Consider the following 24,164-nt stretch of genomic DNA (forward strand, 5'->3'; position numbering starts at 1 on the left):
CCAATGACTACTCAAAATGCGCTTCAATGTGTGTGAGCCAGATGGACCGAGGTCAATTACTTTATCCCACCAAACGTTGGACCGCTGGCGCCCCCTGGCGGCGACGGATATTGTAAACGTTTACGAATGGTGGATTTTTAGTGTTGACTAATAAATTCCTTGTATGCGATTTCTCTCTTGTCTGTGTAATCTTCAGTATGTTTCCATCCATTTGAAACTGTGCTGTTTGAGCTGAACGATCGTCCACTGCATAGATATAGCTGTACTTTCTGGTCACTATCTTTTTTTTTCTTCTTCCGGGCAACAATTTTTTTTGATTATATTTTCTCTCATAATCTTAATGAATCGCTTGTGTGGTTTTCATGCGGTGTTTATGTATGAAATGTCAGTATGTTTCTGCACTGCTGAACTGGCTGTGATGATGGTCTTTACTGCCATAGCGGTTGTCTCTCATTCAGTGACTTTGTGGGTCAGCGCAGTAAAGCCCGTTATGTAATAAAAGATTTGTGTGCGTTGTCTTATGTATTGTACGTGTCACATCTTGTTTGAGGATTATAGGTTGTGTTTTTACACAGCGGTTTATGGCATGAATGAAACCTCGTCTCATTTGTGTTGGGAGGCAGAGTTTTTGCTCAACATTATGTTCCGGTCGATAATGATGTGCAAGTACCAATACACCCCAAAGACATCTCCAGTTGTACAAAATGCATCACTGCAATATGTAGTCTATCCTCCCGTATCCTGTATATTTAGTGTGGGTCAATCTCTGTCTGACGAGATGATCTTTCTTGTGCGAGCAGCGTTATTCCCACCTCGCGGATCTTCACCCAAATAGCCTGGGTCATGTCATGGACAACACGTGGGGTGTGGTTTCAAGTAAGGTGAATTCGTTTCGCTGCTCCGTGGTCGCCGGGTGTAATTAGGCACACAGCTGTGAGGGAAGGAGTGCATGACAGTAAACGGTGAACTCTCCATTGCCAGTAAAGACCGAAGCAAGCGCAACACTTTGTTGAATATTCATATATACTTTTAATAGCAGGTATTCTGTCCAATTAGAATGGAATTATGCTAATCTTCCGTCTATTATTGGTCAGCAGCGTAAATAGGGGGCGGGTCGTGAGCGCTCGGGCGTGTGTCTGTGTGTGAGTGTGCGCGCGCTCGCGTGTGAGTACGTGCGTGCGTGTGTGTGTGTGTGTTTTGTGACCAGCTGAAAATGGCGGCCCATGGCGATTCGTCTTAACTTTATCGCACAATAACAAGCCAAACAATCTTCACAGCTGTTGTGCGGTAACATGGGGAGGAACTTTACCGAGAGGCCGTAGAGCTTTAACTCAGAATCGTTACTCCTGATCCTTCCAGCTCCGAGGACATTAGTAAACAGGTACGATAAAGACTCTTTAACTGCCGTTGAAGCTAACGTCAGCTAGTGTTAGCTTAGCAGGAATACTTATGAAAGGGACGGCTCGGCTAGTCTCTGTTAGCCTCCACTTAAATAGCGACACTAAATACTAGCCCGGTTTGTTCGTTTTAAAACGGCGTCACTCAAATCAGCGATTGTTAGGTTTGTTGTTATACCGTTGTGAAATGTACTGCAGTTTAACGTTAATGTTAATTAGTTGTTTTCTTGTAGCTGCCACCAGCTTGCTAGTTTGAACAACACTGTACTAGCTAACGTTAGCTAATTGGGTTATTCTGCTAGCTCCCAACTGCAGGAGTTGTCTCGCAAAGCTGGCAGTACAAAATATAATTGGCATTTATTTGACGTGCGTGGCATCTGGCTTACTCTGACTAACTCCTTTATCCTGCCAGTGATTATGGACGATCGTCATACACGCTACAGCAAACGCTTGGTAAGTAGCCTACTTTTGCTGCCCGTCTGTTTACAATGTCATTGTTTTGCACTTTTCCACGAGAAGTTGTGGGTCAAGTCTTCGAACACCAAAATCGTCTCAACCTCCACCTTATCACAGTTTCTTGCATCGGACCGGAATGGATTCCTTTGTAATCAGCCCTGAGCCATCCCGAGGCGTTTTTATAAAACCGATTGGCCCAACAATAATGAACCGTTCTCATGCTGGTGTGGGTTCAAGTTCGTGTTCACTGTCAGACGCGACAGCATCTTAGCTGACCTCGTACCCCCACCCACTTCTTCCTCTTCCTTATTCGGGAATAATTAAAAGAAACCAGTTTATTTGCTTGGCGTTGCTATATACCAATATTTAATCGTTTCTTATGATTGAGTTACTCGGGTAGAAATAAAGAATACACGAATTCAGACGTTGGTTTTTGCGGTTATTACCGATGGACCTTAGAGATTGTGTGCTGTGTTGACCTATTTGTTTGGGGAAAAGAAAACTTAAACCATTTATGTTGTGATTATTCTTTGCGTTTTTGATTCCATTCGAACATATTTGATTGCCATACGTTGTTGGAATCACATTGAAGATCTTGCATGACAATAAATCCGAAAATGTACATGAAAGTAATTCAAGGACAAAGCATCAGATAATACCGGAGTTGTGTGGAGGGGGTGGGGGATTTGAGTCGGGGTGTTTTATCCATCTGTCTAGCCAAGCTAGCAAAGGGTGAATGGTAGAGGGGGAGGAAAGGGGGGCAGTGTATGTGTGTGCCTGTGTGTGGAAGATTAACCCCTGCTATTGTAACGCTGTATTGTTTGACTATCGCGTGAACTGTTTTGTAGCTGGCTGACTGATCTTTGTCATCATTTGTTGTAGTTTGGTTTTTTGTTACTGTTGTGTTTATTCTTTTTTTTTTTTTCTGTTCCCGTCTAGTAACAAATCATATATTGAAAAGACCTATCTAGGCATATAGAGCATATATGTGTGTATACATATATATTAACACACATACATTAGGTGTCAATCAGTCCTTGTCAATTAGGCTCAGTGGTTGGTTTTGATGAGCGGTTTGACAGTAATCTTCAACACCAGACCAGCTGCGCTCTACTTGGCAGTTTACAGCTGGAATACACCCATTTGGAATTTATAGAAAGCTTGCTGTCACAGTAATAGGCAAAATCTTGTCCCAAGGCAACCTTTGAGTCTCTCTCCCTTTGAGTCTATCCGCCCAAGATGTGTTAATGTGACAAATAATACCTAACTGTTAGGAATTATATATCCTACATAGCCATCTAGTTCATTTACCACCAGCTAATTCAGTTTAATCATGATGCTAAAATGTCTCCAGTGGGAACTGATGTAGTAAGTCCAAGAGTAAGATTGGAGAGAAGCTGGATATCTGCCATGGTAAACGGAGCGGTTCATTTTAGGTCATATTAGGCTTCTGTTTCTTGTTCATTTCGTTTGCCCACTGTGATGCTGTTCTTTGGTTCTGACCAAAGAAGCTCGAAGGGTTTTATTATTTTATTCATTGTTTTGTCACTAGCGTACTGGCACACGGCGCCGCTACGAGGATGATGGAATCTCAGATGATGAAATTGAAGGGAAGCGGACATTTGACCTGGATGAAAAGTTACATTGTGACAGGTTCAACTCTGAACTGGTCAAACAAATGGAGGGAAAAGGTCAGAGCTTAACTATTGACAAAAATCTGTTACATACTTTTAACCTGGCAGTACTTCTTAATACCTCCATCAGTGCTACTTTTTTGTATGGGTTCTTGCCTAGAGAGACCTTGGTGGATGAAATGTTATTTAGTGACTGAGAAGGTTGCTATTTTGATGACTGTTTGGTTTTGTATCTGTATGCCTTTTTTTTCTAGACTTCACATTTGAGTACATCCAGAGAGAAGGTTTAAGAGAGCCCATTATCTTTGATAAGGCAGATGGCCTTGGCATAGAGTAAGCAAATCTTTCTCACTGTTCAGCCTTGGATATATATATATATATATATATATATATATATATATATATATATATATATATATATACACACACACACACATACATACATATATATATACATACATACATACATACATACATACATACATACACACACACACACACACACACACACACACACACATATATATATATATATATATATATATATATATATATATATATATTATAAGGAGGTGTACTGTACAATGTGTTTAAAGAAATTGCATTAAATTCAAAATCAAATTAATTTAATTTAAACTGGGACTCCTCTCACTTTTTCAGAATGCCAGACCCAGATTTCAGCGTGAGTGATGTCAAGTTGTTTGTTGGTAAGTTTCTGGCATCTACTCTTGAGTTAGTGCCAATGTTCGATTTGAATGGTGCGTTTCACACTATTTAGCATAATTTATGCCATTTAGCAGGCACTTTGATCTTAAGTGGCTTGTAGTGTCATGTGCATACAAGTTAAGCTATTGTGAGTATAGCCCCTACAACCATGAAGAGTCAAAAATGAAAATAACTAAAAGACAGCTCAAACAGAACATTTTAGAATGCTGTTCTAGTAGGTCAGTAGGTTGTTTAATATGTTGATATAGTATGTGTGTTGTATGTATGTCTATATTATGTTGATTCTGGCCTGTAGTTGTCTGAACACTCTGATTCCCTGTGTCTTTGCCTGCAGGCAGCCGGCGAATTGTGGATGTAATGGATGTGAACACCCAGAAGGGGATCGAGATGTCCATGGCCCAGTGGCGCCGCTACTATGAGACGCCACCCTCGGAACGCGAGAAGCTCTACAATGTCATCAGCCTGGAATTCAGCCATACCAAGCTGGAGAACCTAGTCAAACGGCCAGCTTCGGTGAGAGCACACACCACCATGCACTTGCATGATGTTTTGTTTATTTGTCAGATTACCTAGGTACCTAATGTGCAGTCTTGACCCACAACACAACCTCATCTTGTCCTAGATACCTATATTTCCAAAAGTCACATTTTTGTATCTGTAACACCTTACACTCGACAACCAAAACTTGCCTCTGTGTAGGTACATGTCAAAGTCTCCATGTAGCATTGCAAAGAAGGGTTTTTGGGGTGATCATTGCTCACAGACTTATAGATATGCAGATGTGCACACCTCCAAAATCGTAATGTGTCGGCTGTGTCCATGGTGCTACATTTCCTACCAGTGCTAATTGGTTGAGAAAGTGATAATATCTGGTGGATAAAGAAGCCAACACAACACACACATAGATCAAACATGGGACAAAACACAAAAAAATATGCACCAGGGGTTTCTTTTTTTTTCTTTTTCTTTTTTCTTTTCTTTTTTTTACCCCTTTTTTTGCGTTTTCAGATTTCTTCAGCTGTTTCTTTTTATAATTCAATTTGTGAGTTCAATACTGTCCTCTAGGGTACACCAAAGTCAGTGCTCACTTATGTAGGTAAACACCTATGCACATGTTTGCATCAGCACAGCATGCACACCTTCAAACACACTTGCGCTGAACCATTATAAGGCTTTTTTCATTTACCATTTTGATGGCTTCAGGGTTGTGGCCTTAAATGAAACATTCCTTATGTGGGACACGGTGTCCATTGTCAGTTACAGGTTTAAACAAGTACAATCTTTCCAGTCCCAAGTGGCAATGACGTACAACCTAGTTCTTTTTGGATTAAAGAGGATTGTGGCAATTATTTGAAAGTTTGCAGCTAAGTCTTTATGCATGCTCAATAATCCAAATACGAAAATCACAGGAAGTTGAATCAGTTCATCTGTACACAATGTTTATTGAAAGAGAAACGTTTCATCACTCATCTAATGCCCCTTTTCCACTACATGGTACCAGCTCAACTTGACTCGCAGAGTGTTGTTTCCCATTACTGTAACAGTACCCCCTCAGTGTAGCTGGTCTGCATTGATTTTGGTACCCACTCGAGTTTTTTTGGAACCTCGACAAAGGTGAACCAGAAAAGTGGTAACTGTTACCAAAATGCCAGTACTTTCCGAAAAAGTTGAGTCGAGTTGAGCCAGTACCATGTAGTGGAAAAGAGGCATAAGTGACCTTTTCAGTCTCAACTGACTACAGGTATCCCCACCCTTATAAACAATAGAGTGGCATAACGACCGAAAACAATGATCAGTTTCATATGCAAATTGCTGTGACCATTAATTAGAGTTTCGATGGCAATGTGTACTATTCACTGAGGATTTGGGAATGGTTGCAATCGCAGCATTGTAAGATTAGATTATTAGGTTGTTTTATTAGCCGGTGGAATTTGTTTTTGGTACACAAACTCTGCAGCACAATACATACGTGGACAACAACAGACACTCCACATATTATCATGAACAATACAATAACAGAAATCAACATATCACGCACAGCAATTAGGTGAATGGTGGTATTTATGCCAATGGTGTGTGAGGAGAGGGGAGTATAGAGAGGAATTCAGAGTCCTGTTGAATATGAGGAAAAAAACTGTTTTTGAGCTGTTTAGTCTTAGTGTACAGTGACCTGTAGCGCTTCCCTGAGGGAAGGAGCTGGAAGAGGTGATGAGGAGGATGTGATGGGTTGGTGACAGATGTACTCTTCGCCCCCTCCCCTTGGTTCGGGGATGGTTGTTCCCGCTTCACATAGATGGCCTCTTGGACTCCCCGTTCAAACCAACATTCAAACCAGGAGTCCGCAGTCTACACCTATCTACAGGCCAGTGGCCACTCTTTCAAGGATTAGGATGTGTACATCCTTGATAGGGAAGAACGCTGGTTTGAATGGAGAGTCAAAGAGGTCATCTATGTGAAGAGGGAATGGCCATCCCTGAACCGAGGGGGAGCTAAGAGTACATCTATCGCTATCTTACAATGCTATGATTGCAAACCTTCCTAAATCCTCTGTGAATAGTACACATGGCCATTGTAACTCTAGTTAATGGTCACACCTATTTGCATATGAAACTGATAGTTGGTTTCGGTCGTTACGCAACCGTATTGTTTATAAGGGTGGGGATACCTGCAGTCACTTTAGACTGAAGAGGTCACTTAGATGAGTGATGAAACGTATCTGTCTATAAACGTTGTGTGAACTGATTAAACTTTCTTTGGTTTTCTTACCTGGATTACTGAGCATGCATAAAGATGTCACTTAGATGAGTGATGAAACGTTTCTCTCTCAAATGTTGTGTCCACATGAACTGATTCAACTTTCTGTGATCCAAAGGAGTTGAATCAAGTGCAACTGGACTTGGTATATATCCGTGAAGACGTTTCGCCTCTCATCCAAGAGGCTTCCTCTGTTCGTGCCTTTCTGACTAGCTTCCAGTTGCACTTTATTCAACTCCTTTGGATAACCATGACCTGGATGAATGAGAACATTCACAGAAACTTTCTGTGATGTGCAGCTAGGGTGTAAAGGTTAATAATCAGTTAAATTTTCCCCAATACAACCTTTGAAGGTTGAAGTTGAAGGCTGCCACCGCTGGCAGTTTGATCTGAAATTACTCTTGATGACCATGGTGCTTTGGGCAAACAGGAAAAAAATTGAGATATACAAGTTTTTTGCAGTGCATGAATGAGACTTTCATAGAGCCTAGTTAAGTCACCCAAGGCGGGCGCTACATATTGGTGGTGGTGGTGGTTGAGGGAGTTTTCTGTTTTCACTGTGGAGTGCCTTCAGTATCAATATAAAGTGCCATATAAATGTAATACATTATTGTTATTAAGTATCCACTGTGGGTACTTATTTCACCAATGTCCTGTTCTTACTTTTCAGGTGGACCTGATTGACTGGGTGGATAACATGTGGCCCCGTCACCTCAAGGAGAGACAAAGAGACTCCACTAATGCTATCATAGACATGCATTACCCAAAAGTACAGAAGTGCGTAGGAAGAAAAGAACCTTTTTTCCTACTGGAATTTAGTTTATTCACAATTTTATGTGGTGCTATATACCATTAACACTAGAATGACCAAGCTGGTCATTTTGACCGTTTTGGATTTTCAAAGTTTTAATAGCTTTGTGGGGGGAAAAAAGGTACAGACCTGCCACTCCCTGAATGCTCCTAAAATTGCACATATTTGCATTAAAATTAGCTTTAGATCAATTGCACAAAAAAAGTTGTGATAAGCTCTACCTAAAATGACTATTAGCGGTCAAAAGGACCTCTTGTAATTTGCATGTGATCTGACACGTCATGTCACCATTTATGACGTGTGTTGGTCGCATCAATTCCTTCGCAAAGTTCATTGCTCTGTCCTAGAAATACGCTAGCGTTCTCCAGTGCAGAGTAATCGATTGATTTTGATTATTGCCAACATGTCTGGTTACAGCCGCCGTTTCAGATGCACCATGACAGTGGCGATTTTAAATTGTTTGAAAAATAGTAAAGTTGTTAAAATGTTAATTTAGGTGTCGGTCGTTTTTTGATAGACATACTAACATATGCAATGCATTAATATCGCAATTGGGTATTTATCGTGACAGAATATAGAGTTTAAAAACTGGCGGTCATTTTGACCGCCCATGGTCATTTTAGGTAGGAGTGAAATCCCGGTTTGTTCTAGTGTTAAATTACCCTGAAGGCATGCAGTTGGCATAGCAGAGACACAGAGATGACAAACACCACAGTACCAAAATGCCGCTGTATTCCTTTTAAGCCTCTATGATTTGATTGCATGAACCAACTGACTGTTCACTTTACATCCCATTCTCTTACTAGTCAACATTCTTCACTGAAGGTAAAAAATTCTGGGACTACTCCCTGGTATAAAGTATATAAATCAAGAAAGTATGACGTTGCATAGATCAGTATCCTCATATCTCCCCATATACAGTATATATATGCCTTTTCAGTTTGCAGGCCATTATCTCCTGAACCTATTGTGATTTTCCTCTGTCTCTCTTCTCCTCAGGTACTGTTTAATGAGTGTGCAGGGCTGCTTCACAGATTTCCACATTGACTTTGGTGGAACTTCCGTTTGGTACCATATTCTGCGAGGAGGAAAGGTTGGTTTAGGAGTTAGACCTTAGAAGTGTTGTAGCTCCAAATGAACTCCTTATCGTAGCCCAGTGTGCACTTTTAAGTAGATTAGGGTAGCTGTCATCTTTTTGCCACCTTAAAATTGTTGAATTAATGTAAAATCTGGTTTTAACTACAGATAATCCATGAATATTTAGATCATGAGCACTTTTGTTGTTGCTGAGTTTATTGGTTACTGTTGGGTAGGACTTTCTTGTGAAAAATTGACAGGGCATATAGCATTTTACATCATATACCATAGCTGCCTAAGGTGGAAGGAAAAGACGGGCAGCACTGAATTTGTGGAAAAGGAAAGTTAATTTGGTGAATAAATGGATATGGCAGCACAAGCTCATAGATCATTGCCAACAGATGCCAATCAACAGCTTAAACTTTGATTTAACCTTTTTTATGTGTTTGTTGGTGGAGAAGGCACTGGCACAACTTCGCTGGCAACTGCTTCATTTTTAATGGGTCTAAGATTTAGACTGGTCCAATACTGATGTAGTTAAAGAAAACAGCTGTGTTCAGGATGGGATCTTAAAACGGATATGCTATATGTTGCTACAGGCCTGGCATTAGCTCTTAGTTCATCAGACTATACATCTGACCTTGAACCCTTACCCCATTTAGGTGTTTTGGCTGATCCCACCCACCCACCAGAACCTGGAGATGTATGAGAACTGGGTGTTGTCGGGGAAACAGGGAGACATTTTCCTGGGGGACAAGTGCCACGACTGTCAAAGGATTGAGCTTAAGCAGGGCTACACCTTTATGATCCCATCAGGTAGGCTGCTGTAATAGAGTAACCCTAAACACGCGCGCGCGCGCACACACACACACACACACACACATAGCCTACACTTCATATATTCTCTTAGGGTCCTGAATTGGAAAAACATTAGTATGCTGTCAAGTCTGTTATCCAAATTCTTACCCCAGCCTCTGACAAAACAATACCCTGACTTTATTCAAAACTGTCAAAACCCTAAAGGGGCATTCACATTGAAGCAGAAAGTTGATTGTATATGTCTAGAAAGAGATTTTTACTATTTAGTGTCTTGCACCGGGCATTTAACTTGTAGGCCAGGTTACTTGCTACCAAGTTGTGTAAAGCCATATCCAATTAGCACTTGTCAACCATGTTGAAATAGTAATGTTTTGCTCTTTCTAAAGTGGTGGACACCACAATTTTAGTACATTGGTGTTAATGTCTCATAACATGAAAACTCAAGAAGCATTTTCTATATAGCGTACCAAATAACTATCCCAAGGACATAGGACTTTTCTAGTTTATCAATTTTTAATTTATCGGTTACGCTCTATTGAGGTGGATGGACATGCTCACATACTTCCTACACACTCACCCATACTCCCCTCAAAATTTACCCCTTCATCCCATCTCCTCCTCTGTGTTGTAGGCTGGATCCATGCTGTCTACACCCCAGAGGACACACTGGTGTTTGGTGGGAATTTCCTTCACAGTTTCAACATCCCTATGCAGCTAAACATTTACAGCATTGAGGATCGCACACGGGTGAGCAACTCCTCTACAGTATTTTCTATTCATTAGAGCAGTGTATCTCTCTATCCCCTTCAATGGATAATTGAAGGGGAGAGATACAGGAGAAAGAGGTCCTGGTGGGCTTTGATCAAAGGCCACCAAGAATACGTGTGACTCCAAAGGGGGTAGACATTACCATTTCACTAACTCTAATCACTCAGTGGCTGATCTTGATGATCTTGAACGCAGTAACTAGCTCAATAACTGGGATTATCTTTTGTTGTAATTGTGCATCTGTAAAGTCAAATGTGTCAGATCTATTGCCATTTTTGTATCGTGGGAGTCCTGATCCTCCATCCTGATGTGATTCTGTTGTCTCCCTCTAGGTGCCAGCAAAGTTCCGCTACCCGTTCTACTACGAGATGTGCTGGTATGTCCTGGAGAGATACCTTTACTGTCTGACTGGCATCTCCCACTTAACTCTAGAGTTCCAGAAACACTCCCTTGGCATAGGTGAGGACTGGTGCACACATATTGTAAACAAATGCCATTATGTAACTCTTAAATTTCTTTTACACACGTACGCACGCACACACTCTCTTGTTCATCCAGTTTGTCAAAGACATAAGCATCAATAAACAAAGATTTGAACTTGATCCTTGCCTCAATCAACTAGGTTTGAGACGCTCTGACTTTGAAGCCGACGGCCATGCTGGAAACGGCCCCTCCAACGATGCTGAGAACGGAGCTGAAAATGAGGAGAATGGGATGAAGGTTGAAGAGAAGGTAGAAGAGGAAGAGTCGGTCCCTGCTAACAAGCCTCAGCCCACCCTGACCCCTTTTGAGCTGGAGGGCTTGTGGAACCTCTTAGGAAAGCTGGAGGAACTACCAACCCACAAGAAGTGTGTTCCAGCTGGGATCCGGAATGCCCCAGCCCTGCTGCAGGACATGAAGGTGGGTATATCCAGTTTTCCTGGAAATCAAGGGATCACTTTGTGGTGTTTGAACTGTACAGATAACATTTTAAAAAAGTCGCCAGTGTCTAAGTTTGTAGTTATCTGAACTGATCTGCTGTGGTGTATTACTTCCCTAAGCCTGTGTCTTGGTAAAAATCCAGGCTAACTCTGATCTTCTCCTCTTCCCTCTCCTTTCCACTCATCCTCTTAATGTTTAGGCTGTCCTGATGGAGCATTCCAGTGATAACCCCGAATTGTCCTATACTGGAGAGCCCATTGTCAAGTGGCCCAAAAGGGTGAGCAAAGAACTTGTTTAACAACACAAGGATTGTTATTTTAAATCAGTTCGTTTTACTGAAGGGACCTGTAAAGTAATTCTTCTTAAAGCATTTTGGGATTATTGCTCATTGATGTAAAATGTCATGATCCACACTTATATGGGTACTCTCGTTTGTCAAAAAGGCATTTTTTCTTGATGAGTCATTTTCCTTCTGCAGTAACAAGTGCTCTATTGTTGGCCATTAGATAGTAAATTAGGCTAGCTAACTGACCTACCAAATGCTGCCATGCGAGAGCTAAATGACCATCTTGTGAGATTCCCATCTCTGAAGATACTTTTTTATTTCTTCTTTATAAAGGTTTTGTTATTGTGGGCCTAGATGGTTTACCTGATTATGCTGAGGTCAAAAACCTCAAATATTTTGCTTGTGATTTTTTACAGACATGGTAGATTTGTGTTGGATTAAAACGAGAAAAGCTGTTGGTAATAATTGCAGCAATTTACGTAATTACAGGAGCTCCCTCTGTCAAACTAATCTAGCTACTAAAAAATAATCACTATGTTTTTAAAGATTCTCCTGTAGCGTATGGGAGACTAAATCCCTGTTTGCACAGGATTAGCAATATCCAGGATCATCCAGTAACTTTTTAATGTGGTATGACATTGTCGGAAGTTGCTTTTAACCTGTTTGAGAGGGGTTTAAAACATTATGGGCAGCACGGTGGCACAGTGGATAACACTGGTGCCTCACAGCAAGAAGGTCCTGGGTTCGAATCCCAGGCCATCCCAGGTCCTTTCTGTGTGGAGTTTGCATGTTCTCCCCGTGTCTGCGTGGGTTTCCTCTGGGCACTCCGGTTTCCTCCCTCTATCAAAAAGACATGTATCTTAGGGTTGATAATCCTGTCTGTGCCCCTGACCAAGGCAATAAGAAGAAATAACTGGAGTTGGTCCCCGGGTGCTGCACAGCGGCTGCCCACTGCTCCTAGCTACACAGCGAGGATGGGTTAAATGCAGAGAGTGAATTTCATTGTATGTATGTACAATTGACAAAGTGTATTCTATTCTGTTAATATTGAAATGAGAGCCATGGAATTTAGAGAAATACACTGATCAGCCAAAACATTAAAAGAACTGACAGTAAGTGAATTAAGTTTATTATCTCGTTACAATAGCATCTTTCATGGGGTTGGATATATTAGGAAGCAAGTGAACAGTCAGTTCTTGAAGTTGATGTGTTGGAAGCAGGAAAAATGGGTAAGTGTAAGGATCTGAGCAACTTTGACAAGGGCAAATTGTGATGGCTAGACAACAGGGTCAGAACATCTCCAAAACTGCAGGTCTTGTGGGGTGTTCCTGGTATGCAGTGATAAGTACCTACCAAAAGTGGCTCAAGGAAGGCTGTTACGGCCCTAGTGCCATGTGTCTGTGTAATTTTCCCTCTCCAGGTAATGCTCCGCCTCCTGTGGAACTGCTGGTTGAGCCCAGGTGATTCAGTCCTCATCAGCTGGGTATAATCCTTGGAGAGAGATGCCCAACAGTGCCACTTGGCCGTTGTTGGTAGCCAGAGAGAGATGGCCAGTGGGCCACTGTTGGGTGTCTCTCTCCAAGGCTTATACCCAGCTGATGAGGATTGGAATCACCTGGGTTCAACCAGCAGCTCCACAGGAGGCGGGGCATTACCTGGAGAGGAAAAATTACACAGACAGATGGCACTATGGCTGTAACAAAGGCCAACTGGTGAACAGGTGACAGGGTCACAGTTGCCCAAGGCTCATTGATGCACGTGGGGAGCAAACCCTAGCTCGTCTGGTCCGATCCCACATAAGAGCTACTGTAGCTCAAATTGCTGAAAAGGTAATGCTGGCTATTACAGAGAGGTGTCGGAACACAGTGTATCGCAGCTTGTTGCACATGGGGCTGCATAATGGTTAGATTGCCCATGCTAACCAGATTCACCATCCAAAGTGCCTACGCTGGGCAGGTGAGCGTCAGAACTGGAGCATGGAGCAATGGAAGAAGGTTGCTTGATCTGATGAATCACATTTTCTTTTACATCATGTGAATGGCTGGGTGCGTTGGTGTTGTTTACCCGGGGAAGAGATGACATCAGGATGCACTGTGGGAAGAAGTCAAGCTGGCGGAGGGATAATCTGGGCAGGGTTCTGCTGGGAAACCTTAGGTCAGGCCATTCACGTGTATGTTACTTTGACACGTGCCACCAACCTAAACATTGTTGCAGACCAGGTACACCCCTTCATGGCAACGGTATTCCCTGAAAGCAGTGTCCGCTTTCAGCAGGAAAATACCCCCTGCCACACTGCAAATATTGTTTAGGTATGTCTTTATGCATGCTCAATAAGCCAAGTGAGAAAGTCACAGAAAGTTGAATCAGTTCATCCGGACACTACGTTTATTGAGAGAGAAATGTTTCATAACTCATCTAAGTGACCTCTTCAGTCTCAACTGACTGCAGGTATCCCCATCTGTATAAACAATATCTTGTTCAGGAATGGTTTGAGGAACATGACAGGGTACAGGGTGTTGCCTTGTCTCTGAATTCCCCAGATCGTAATCCGATTGAGCATCTGTAGGATGTGCTGGAAAAACAAGTCCAATCCATGGAGGCCCCAGTTCGCAACTTGCAGGACTTAAAGGTTCTGCTGATAATGTCTTGGTGCCAGATACCAGAGGACACCTTCAGAGGTCTTGTGGAGTCTATGCCTTGACGGGTCAGAGCTGTTTTGGTGGGACAAGGGGGACCTACACAATATTAGGCAGGTGGCTTTTATGTTTTGGCTAATCGTTGTAACTGCAAAACATAAAAGTCAATTTCGTTGACATGTCTGTGATGACAACTAACCCTACACTGTATGACTCATCTTATAAATGTCTTTACTCACTGCCAGTAGTGGTTTTAAGTTTTACCTGGGGTGGTAAAAGGGTGGCATGAGGTTTGAGCTGGAGGGGGGGCAGAGGTTATTTTTCCTAGACAAATTTGAATTTCAGAGACTTCATTTCCTGCATTCTGGTGATTTTTATTTATTAATTTATTTGTTTGTTTGTTTTTATGCATGTGAATCATATAATAATGAGACAATGTAAAATCCACTTTTATGTTTAACACTTATCCTAGCCCTGTTTAGTCCTAAAAAGTTAAATAACTATCAGAGATAACATTTATATATTTTGTCCCACATGCAGTAAAGACTAACAATTAGTTCGTTTGTTTTTTGTTTTTTTGCCAAAACATATTTTTATTGAGTCATTTTATAGATAACTTTTTATTGTCCCCTTGGGGAAATTGCAGTCTGCAGCAGCAAAACAGGAAAATACAAAATATACACTACCGTTCAAAAGTTTGGGATCACCCAAACAATTTTGTGTTTTCCATGAAAAGTCACACTTATTCACCACCATATGTTGTGAAATGAATAGAAAATAGAGTCAAGACATTGACAAGGTTAGAAATAATGATTTGTATTTGAAATAAGATTTTTTTTACATCAAACTTTGCTTTCGTCAAAGAATCCTCCATTTGCAGCAATTACAGCATTGCAGACCTTTGGCATTCTAGCTGTTAATTTGTTGAGGTAATCTGGAGAAATTGCACCCCACGCTTCCAGAAGCAGCTCCCACAAGTTGGATTGGTTGGATGGGCACTTCTTTGAGCAGATTGAGTTTCTGGAGCATCACATTTGTGGGGTCAATTAAACGCTCAAAATGGCCAGAAAAAGAGAACTTTCATCTGAAACTCGACAGTCTATTCTTGTTCTTAGAAATGAAGGCTATTCCATGCGAGAAATTGCTAAGAAATTGAAGATTTCCTACACCGGTGTGTACTACTCCCTTCAGAGGACAGCACAAACAGGCTCTAACAGGTACTATTTAATGAAGATGCCAGTTGGGGACCTGTGAGGCGTCTGTTTCTCAAACTAGAGACTCTAATGTACTTATCTTCTTGCTCAGTTGTGCAACGCGGCCTCCCACTTCTTTTTCTACTCTGGTTAGAGCCTGTTTGTGCTGTCCTCTGAAGGGAGTAGTACACACCGGTGTAGGAAATCTTCAATTTCTTAGCAATTTCTCGCATGGAATAGCCTTCATTTCTAAGAACAAGAATAGACTGTCGAGTTTCAGATGAAAGTTCTCTTTTTCTGGCCATTTTGAGCGTTTAATTGACCCCACAAATGTGATGCTCCAGAAACTCAATCTGCTCAAAGAAGTGCCCATCCAACCAATCCAACTTGTGGGAGCTGCTTCTGGAAGCGTGGGGTGCAATTTCTCCAGATTACCTCAACAAATTAACAGCTAGAATGCCAAAGGTCTGCAATGCTGTAATTGCTGCAAATGGAGGATTCTTTGACGAAAGCAAAGTTTGATGTAAAAAAAATCTTATTTCAAATACAAATCATTATTTCTAACCTTGTCAATGTCTTGACTCTATTTTCTATTCATTTCACAACATATGGTGGTGAATAAGTGTGACTTTTCATGGAAAACACAAAATTGTTTGGGTGATCCCAAACTTTTGAACGGTAGTGTACATCACAGTAAAAATACACTATACAAGTCACAGATATACAGTCTTGTATATGCAAGAAAAAAAGAAATGCACTGCTAAGTATTTAGAACAATAATACAGCAATAATCCACCCTCCACTTCCCCACCCCACACACACACACACAAATAATTGAATTGCGTACATTTCTAACATCATATGCTCTTCTATCGTTGCCTTTTTTTTTTTTGGAAAAATTCTAGCTATGCTGCAACTTTTCTCATTCTTTTTCATTTTTTAAAATATCTGCTACTCTGACCTATAGTATTCAACTTGAAAAACAAGCACGAAACTGTCCAGACCAACGGCGCACCTGTGCTGCGCATGAGCAATTGTGAGCGCGTCCTACTAGATATCTCTCTCAGGTCGCGAGTGAGTGAATGACCACAATTTGAGATGGGACAAAATAGCAGTGACATTGATTGGTGGGTTTTACTGGGTCGGATGGTGGGCGCAACCATTCTTTTCTTTATTCACGGAGACAAAGTGAATTCTAAAGTAGTGCGTAAAAAGGGTTTACACCAACTACGAAGAAATATGAACTTTCAACATTTTTTTAATGCCTACAAGTAGGTTGGCAACTGGGGTGGCAAGGCCTTTTTTGAGGTGGCAGCTGCCACCCATTGTCATCCCTTGGAACTGCCACAGCTCAGTGCGTCCCCAAGGCTTGAATCCCGTCAGGGCTTTTTGGGCTGTACCTTTGCTGTTCTGTCTCCCTTTTTTCAGTACTCAGTCGAATCATAAAATAGATGTTTCTTTAGTTGTATGTTCCAGCCCATTTCATGTCTCATTTAACTCTTAATATCTGTGTCACAGCCGTCGTGGTACCGACCTCCCACTCCCCCTCCCCCTGTCCTCTACCGTCCTCGCTTGGGCCCCTCCCTCCACAAGTCCACAGTTCCACGGCCCGTCAAACCTGCCTCCTCCATTTCCTCCCTACGGCGCCGGCGAGTGAGGTGCAAACGCTGTGCTGCCTGCTGCAGGAAGGAGTGTGGCAACTGCCAGTACTGCCACGACATGAGGAAGTTTGGCGGGCCAGGCCGCATGAAGAAGAGCTGTGTTATGAGACAGTGTCTGGCTGTAAGTTATCATATCTATTTTTGTGTGTTTTTGTTTGGTTTCTGATGCTCCACTGTGTAAAATAAAACAGGATATGTAGTCACATTTGTGATGTATATGCAAGATGATGAGCTCACCCCAGACTGTTTCTCCAGCCTGCGTTACCTAACACAGCACGGTGTGCTGTATGCGGGGAAGGGGAGCCTGAGGAACCTAATCCCTCTGCTCACACGCTTATGGAATGTTCCAACTGCGCCCAGATCACCCATCCGGAATGCATCAAGGTGAGTGCACTTCACCCATCCAAAACATTGCATGATCAGTCCTCTACCACTTCCATTAGTTGGTTTGGTTGATGTGTCAAAGCTAGTTCCATGTTCCAACTTGAGCTTCCAACTCAAAACTGCTCTTTGTCAGGACCCTGATGAGGGAAAAATCAACAAAGATTTGCCCAGCTGCTGGGAATGTCCCAAATGTCACCAAGGCAAAGCCTCACCATCAGAGGTAGTGACATTCATCTCTTTTTTTCTCTCCTCTCTATTGCTGCCTTCTTCCTTCCTTAGTGTCCTGTGACAAGTCCTCGCACTTACCCTCATATGTTTTGTTTTGATGTTGACATTGACACCTGTTCTCTTTTCAATCTCTTTTCCTTGGTTCCTCTATTCCTCCCACCCCAGTCTTCCAGTGATGAGGGCAGTGTGGAGTCTGAGGGCTTGACCTCCTCGCAGCCATCAAAGCATGCTCATAGGGAGGGCATCGGTGTAGGGGAGGGGGTGAGAAGGGGGAGGCGTGGCAGACCCCCTTCCCGAAGTACGGCACCCCCACCCTCCCAGAGACTGCTACTACAACACCAACAGAACCGCAAGAGAGCCAATGCGCTGGAGCTCCGACTCAGGAAGAGGGTGAGAGCGGGATGGAAATTTAGAAATTGAAGAATTAATGTTCGCCAGGAAAGCTTTGGCAAGCGCCAGTATTGGTGTAGATGTCTTTCTAAAACTGTATTTACTCAGGAGTCTTATTTTTTGTTGATGTTGCTGTTGCTATCTTATGTCTCCCTTTTTTTTTAAAATTGCAGATAAAATTGGAGCGCAGCAAACTCTTAGTGGTAAGTAATACACATACACAGTAGTACAAGTTGTGGCAAGTGCACCTTTGGTGTGAAAACCCCTTAACCTCAATCCAAACTGTATTAATTGCAACTTGAGAAATGAAATGCTGAAAGCTATCTGCCCATTTTGCAGATCATCTAAAGTTGCCAGCCACCTGGCTTTCTTAAGTCCCAACTCTCATGATAGTTGCAAACGTGTCAGTAGAAGTGATTTCTTAAGTTCAAACACAAAGCTCTTATCAATCCCACGTTGTCTGGCCTGTCTCACAAATAAATGAGACTGATTTTATGAACTCCAATATTTTATTTCGCAAATGTATTTGGAAGGATAATTTCTTGGAAAACAAGTGATAGTTTCTAGATGATATTCACATACATCAATGGACTTTAAAACTTAATTATGCATATTGCATGAAATTAATTTAAATGACCAAGTATTCACGTTCAAACTACAAGGGTCAACCATCATGGAGCTACAATTGAATGATGTTGCATTGTAGAAATGCATTATTACATCTGTGGATGTCATATAAAATCACCTGCACAAATTCTTGATAATGTAGTATACATCTGGGCATTCATCCATCCATCCATTATCCAAACCGCTTCTGCTGTCAGGTCGCGGGGATGCTGGAGCCTATCCCAGCAGTCATTGGGCAGCAAGCAGGGAAACACCCTGGGCAGGCCACCAAACCATCACAGGGCTATTCTTATGTATGCAAAATCAAAATACTACAGTGTAGAAACATATATATATATCTCCCTCTCACCCTTTTTTGGGTGATGTGTGTTTTGATCAAGCTGAGGTCCTCTACTAGAGGCCTGTGAGTTTGAGGGTTTTGCGCAGTATCTTAGCTGTTCCTAAGACAGTACTCTTCTGGACAGAGAACTCAGATGTTGTTCCTGGAATCTGCTGGAGCTACTCTCCCAGTGTGGGGGTCACAGCCTCGAGTGCTCCTATTACCACTGCGAATACTGTGGATTTCACCTTCCACATCCGATCTAGTTCTTCCTTCAGCCCTTGGTATTTCTCTAGCTTCTCATGCTCTTTCTTCGGATGTTGCTGTCGCTCGGGATTGCTACATCGATCACTACTGCTGTGTCTTCTGTTCCTTGTTGACCACCACAATATCCGGTTGGTTAGCCAGCACCTACTTTTTAGTTTGGAACTTGAAGTCCCACAGGATCTTTTATATATATATATATATCTCCCAGTTAGTCTATAAGGTTTCATAAATGGAAGTCTCTTGAATCATCAAGAAATGTGATGGCAAATAATTCTTAATACACAGTAAAGCGAGCATTACCACCTTTCCTCTTGTGGTGTAAAGTGGTAATGCCAGCTATTAACACTGGTGTGGTTCATTTTACCACACTGTAAAGTGGTATCATCATAAGTCTATTTAACATCCTTGAGTATTTATTTATCTGGACAACAATGATGCTGACAGCATCAAGCTTTGATTCATACCCTATGCATTACTGTGGCACTCCAAATAATGGGTATATACCTTCTGGTGTATTCTGGTTAGAGTCTACCACTCAGTTTTACATGTTGCAGTACTGTCAGAGCTGTACATTATTCTCTCAGTTTACATTGCATCTCCTTTTTGGCAGAAACACTCCTCTCTCGACCGCTCCCCCAGGTTGATGGGCTCCAGGCTCCTGTCCCGGCTGCGTTCCCCAACCAGTAGGCTATCCCGGGGTAGAGGTTTGGGGACCACTTGGGGAATTGGGTCCCCATACCGCCCCTCCTTAGGAGGGCTGTTGTCCTTCCAGCACCAGCAACAGCACCAGTACAAGCAGCAACAGCAGCAGCAGCAATCTTCCCCAAGCCTGGTGTTGGAGCCCCAGGGAGAGCCTCGTAGAGGAAGGGGAAGGGGGGTGAGGCTGCGGGGAGGTGGTGCAGGAAGAGGCATGAGAGAGGGAAGGAGTCATGGAGAAGTGGAAGAGAGTGAGGACAACAGCAGCAGCAGCAGCAGCAGTAGTAGCGAGGACGAGGAAGAGAAGAGGGAGAACAGAGGGAGGGGAGGGGACAAGGAGAACCAACCGCAGGTAAGGAGAGGAGGAAGAGCAGCCAAAGACAAAGGAGACGAGGAAGAGGAGGAGAGCGAGGAGGCCAACCAAAATGGTGCAGAGGAGGATGAAGAGGAGGAGATGGAGCAGGATGGTCAGATAGGAGATAAGGACAGCCCAGTGAAGGGCTCATACATGACAGTGACACTCCAAAGGCCATCCAGGGCCAAGCGGGACCCCTCAGCCATTGTCCCCAAACTAGAAGCAGCCATCACCTCCCGATCTGGCTCCTCTGCCATGCACAGCCAGTCCAGGGCCCTCCTCCGCCCCCCCATCAGAAAACATGGCCCCTGCTCTGATCCGCGGTCTTTGCTCTCTGACAGACACAGCCACAGTGGACATGCACACACTCGCACCATTCACCAGGAAGGGCCTGGGGTTTCTAAAAAGACCAGGCCAGGCAGGCCAGATAAAATGAACAATGGCGCCTCCTCTTCTTCCTCTTCTCAGATTGCTCCTCTCCGCATGCCACTCTCTGCCCTGCAGGAAGGAGGCAGTGAAGCGGACAGAGAAAATGGAGGGAGTGGGCCAGGCTGTGAAAGGGAGGTGTGGGTGTCTGTCTTCCGTTACTTGAGTCGAGCAGATCTCTGCGTCTGCATGGCTGTCTGCAAGAGCTGGTACAAATGGTAAGACTTTGTATTGTATGTTATCTTAATCATGAGTATCATCACCATCAGGATTCATCCAATATCATAAAGCAAAGGTCTTGATGTTTGGAAAGTAAATAGTGGAAAGCATTTAGCCTTTTTAAGTAGTTAAACTACTTTTCTGTGTAGGGCTCTACAAGGAATTGTCTGGGGTAGCTTTTTGGCTGACTTTGCTCTTAATCTAATGGTTTTATACTTCCCTTACTTGATTTTAGAGTTTGAAGATGTTTCTGTGCAAATTGCACATTGAATGTTTTTAACTTTGTGTCTCCATCCGTAGGTGCTTAGATAAGCGACTGTGGGCACATATAGACCTGAGCATCAAGCACAACATCACTCCTCAGGCACTGACAGGAATAATCAAACGACAGCCAATCACACTGGACCTCTCCTGGACCAACATATCCAAAAAACAGCTCAGCTGGCTTATAGGCCGCTTGCCTGGTATACACACACACACACACACACACACACACACCATCAATTAAAATATTTCCCTATATAGTGTTCTCTTCACATCTGAAAGAACACATCAAATAACTTGAAATCATCCAAATGTATTTTGCATCCTTTCCTTTTATAAGAATTCCAAATCTTTGCCAAAGTTCTAATGTTTGAAATAATAGGCTTTCAAGCTCTTAGAGCGTAATCAGCTTTCATCCCTGTGCAAAACTCATTATATCGATACTACTACTTTAAACTTTTGTAAAATGTAAAACACACATGAAAACAACACAAAAATGAAAGAATACTCTTTCTTGGTTTCCAGGGCTGAAGGATCTGTTGCTTTCTGGTTGTACCTGGTCATCCATTTCTGCTCTAAGCTCCCCCAGTTGCCCTCTCCTCCGCTCTCTAGACCTGCGGTTTGCTGACGGGGTTAAAGATGCCCAGATTAGGGACCTTGTCACCCCGCCAGGTGAGCTAACGGTGGCCCTGGGAGCCACAGTTGGATTTAAACATAATGGATCTCTGGATTTATATGGAACCAGTAACGGTTTTCTTAACCAACAATTTTGTTGGTCTCTTGCATCTCCATCCCTCTCTAGGTTGTGACAACCGCAGCCAGCTGCGTACCATGCAGTGTTTCCGCCTGGCAGGCCTGGACATCAGTGACTCCACCCTGCGTCTGGTGATCCGCCACATGCCCCAGTTGACACGACTGGACCTCTCCCACTGCAACGGCCTCACCGACCAATCCATCAACCTGCTCAGTGCTGTGGGCTCATCCACACGCAACACGCTGTCTGAGCTCAACCTGGGAGGTGAGAGATAAATGGAAATTGAAATGCTCAGAGCTCCACACACAAAGCTCATTCAGAGATTGGTAACATATGCAGACAGGCTTTGTGCGACTTGACTTTCAGCAGTATTTTCTTTTTCACCATCAAATCTGCTCCTCTCCCAGGCTGCAGCAAGCTTACAGACACTTGTCTGAAGTACCTCCGCCGCCTCTCCTGCATCTCCCTGCTCGACCTCCGAGGCTGCAGAGGAGTGTCCCGCAAGGCCTGCGAGGCTTTCATCTCTGAGCTGTCCGTCAACACCCTCTACTGCTTGTCAGATGAAAAACTGATCCAGAGGATATCCTGAAGGGCGTGTCTCCTGTGACAGTAGAGGAGGACAGAGTTGCGGAGGAGACGAGACTGTTTCTTGACAAAAGAAAAGACTTTCGAGAGACAGGGAGGCTCACGAGCACCTATACTCTGTAAAAGGTGGGAAGGGGTTTAAACTGTGAGCACTTACTGGGGTTTGATTTGGGATAGGTGGATCAGGGCCAGAGCAAGGTTTTCAGTGGTGTATACATTTTTTTTTCCAGTTACTGTTAGAGACTCAGGAGTTTTGGAGTTTGGGAACCAACCTTGCATGACAATGCAGTGAAATAGTTTGCTGCTGATTAAATTGTACATGCAGAGGTTTATCAAGAGCTTTATGTCAAAGCTGTCCCAAATCTTCTTTGGACAGATTCTCAAATGTAGCCCACAGTCACAAACCACCCAGTTGTGTGGAGACAAGCTCAAGACTGAGATCGAAACTTATTACAGCATGTTCAGCTGGTCCCCATTAACTGGTATTTACCATGTGACCAATTCTAGTTTTCAACTACATTAAGGTGTTTGTTTAGGTTTGAGCAGTTAGGGCCAAGGTAGATTCAATCACTCGTTTTTTGGCAATCACTGGCTGGTTTCTCATTTCAACAATTTGATAGGGTTTTGTGCAAAAAAAAAGCCTCTTAAGTGTCTCTTTTTTTCTATTCCCATGAAAGGTGAAAGGTCTATTTTATGTCAACTTGTTGCATGCAATATAATGATTACAAGTTCTGTATAAGACTCGATCAGACATTTGACTGGAACCTCACAGTGGTACAGTACTAAGTATATGAGGAACCTCTGAGCGCTTGTTTAGTCCCAGTCCCACTCGCTGGTGGAAGGGTTAAGGTGCTAAAGAGGTTTTGGAGACAGTTGTGAGAAGGCAATCAACGTGGCGATGGGTCTCCATCCAAACGAGGAGAGATTGTGTCTAAGCAGCAGGGGGGGAGGGTTGGCATTAGAATAAATGGTGCATTGTTGAACAACTTGTGAGAATTCAGGTGCTATTATTCCCAAACTCCTCTTGCTTTGTTTTTGTACAAAGGTTTAGATCCATATGTTAATTTTCTCGAAGAATCCCCCCCCCCCCGGTTCTCTTTGATACACACCTTATTTTTTTCCGTAACGTGTGATTTCTTTGTTTTTTTTGGGGGGGGGGTGTTCATTTCTCTGTCCCCTTCAAGTGGTTCTGTAATAAGGATCTCATCCCCAGATTATTCTGCTTGCCATAATCCCAAAAAGAATATAAATATATAAATACTTTGTGTAAATGTGTTCTCCTCTTTTAGGACATGACAATGGAAATTGTGTAGCGTTGTAATTATTTTCAGAAGCCTTTTTTCACTTTATGTCAATGTTTCGTGTTTTTTTCAAGAAAAATAAAAATGGTAAATAACGGGTAGCTTGAGGTGGTTCGTTAAGTTTGGGTGAGACGCAGTAAATTTATATTTAGACTACAGTTAAGGTTGTTTTTTTTAAAACTTTATTTAACCCCCAAAAGTCATTAAGAA

General features: G+C 42.7%; 1 protein-coding gene across 3 annotated transcripts; it reads left to right on the forward strand.

The window, feature by feature from the left end:
* The first annotated feature begins 1,213 nt into the window (after nt 1-1,213).
* kdm2ab (lysine (K)-specific demethylase 2Ab) lies at nt 1,214-24,143 on the forward strand. 3 transcript variants are annotated; one of them, XM_056273512.1, is made up of 24 exons: nt 1,214-1,381; nt 1,810-1,850; nt 3,406-3,544; nt 3,742-3,820; nt 4,148-4,194; nt 4,548-4,726; nt 7,638-7,744; nt 8,778-8,871; nt 9,518-9,671; nt 10,306-10,421; nt 10,775-10,901; nt 11,065-11,342; nt 11,563-11,640; nt 16,997-17,260; nt 17,395-17,523; nt 17,657-17,743; nt 17,917-18,141; nt 18,315-18,344; nt 19,965-20,402; nt 20,874-21,049; nt 21,351-21,514; nt 21,840-21,986; nt 22,117-22,332; nt 22,476-24,143. In XM_056273512.1, the coding sequence occupies exons 2-24, from the start codon at nt 1,815-1,817 to the stop codon at nt 22,655-22,657; spliced, it is 3,492 nt and encodes a 1,163-aa protein (XP_056129487.1). In that variant the 5' UTR covers nt 1,214-1,381; nt 1,810-1,814; the 3' UTR covers nt 22,658-24,143. The 3 variants fall into 3 exon arrangements, with proteins under 3 accessions (XP_056129487.1, XP_056129469.1, XP_056129478.1); XM_056273494.1 differs by having other exon boundaries at nt 19,965-21,049; XM_056273503.1 differs by lacking the exon at nt 1,810-1,850 and having other exon boundaries at nt 19,965-21,049.
* Nucleotides 24,144-24,164: the final 21 nt, after the last annotated feature.

This window comes from Lampris incognitus, chromosome 1 (assembly GCF_029633865.1).
Source record: "Lampris incognitus isolate fLamInc1 chromosome 1, fLamInc1.hap2, whole genome shotgun sequence".
NCBI classification, from domain to species: domain Eukaryota; kingdom Metazoa; phylum Chordata; class Actinopteri; order Lampriformes; family Lampridae; genus Lampris; species Lampris incognitus.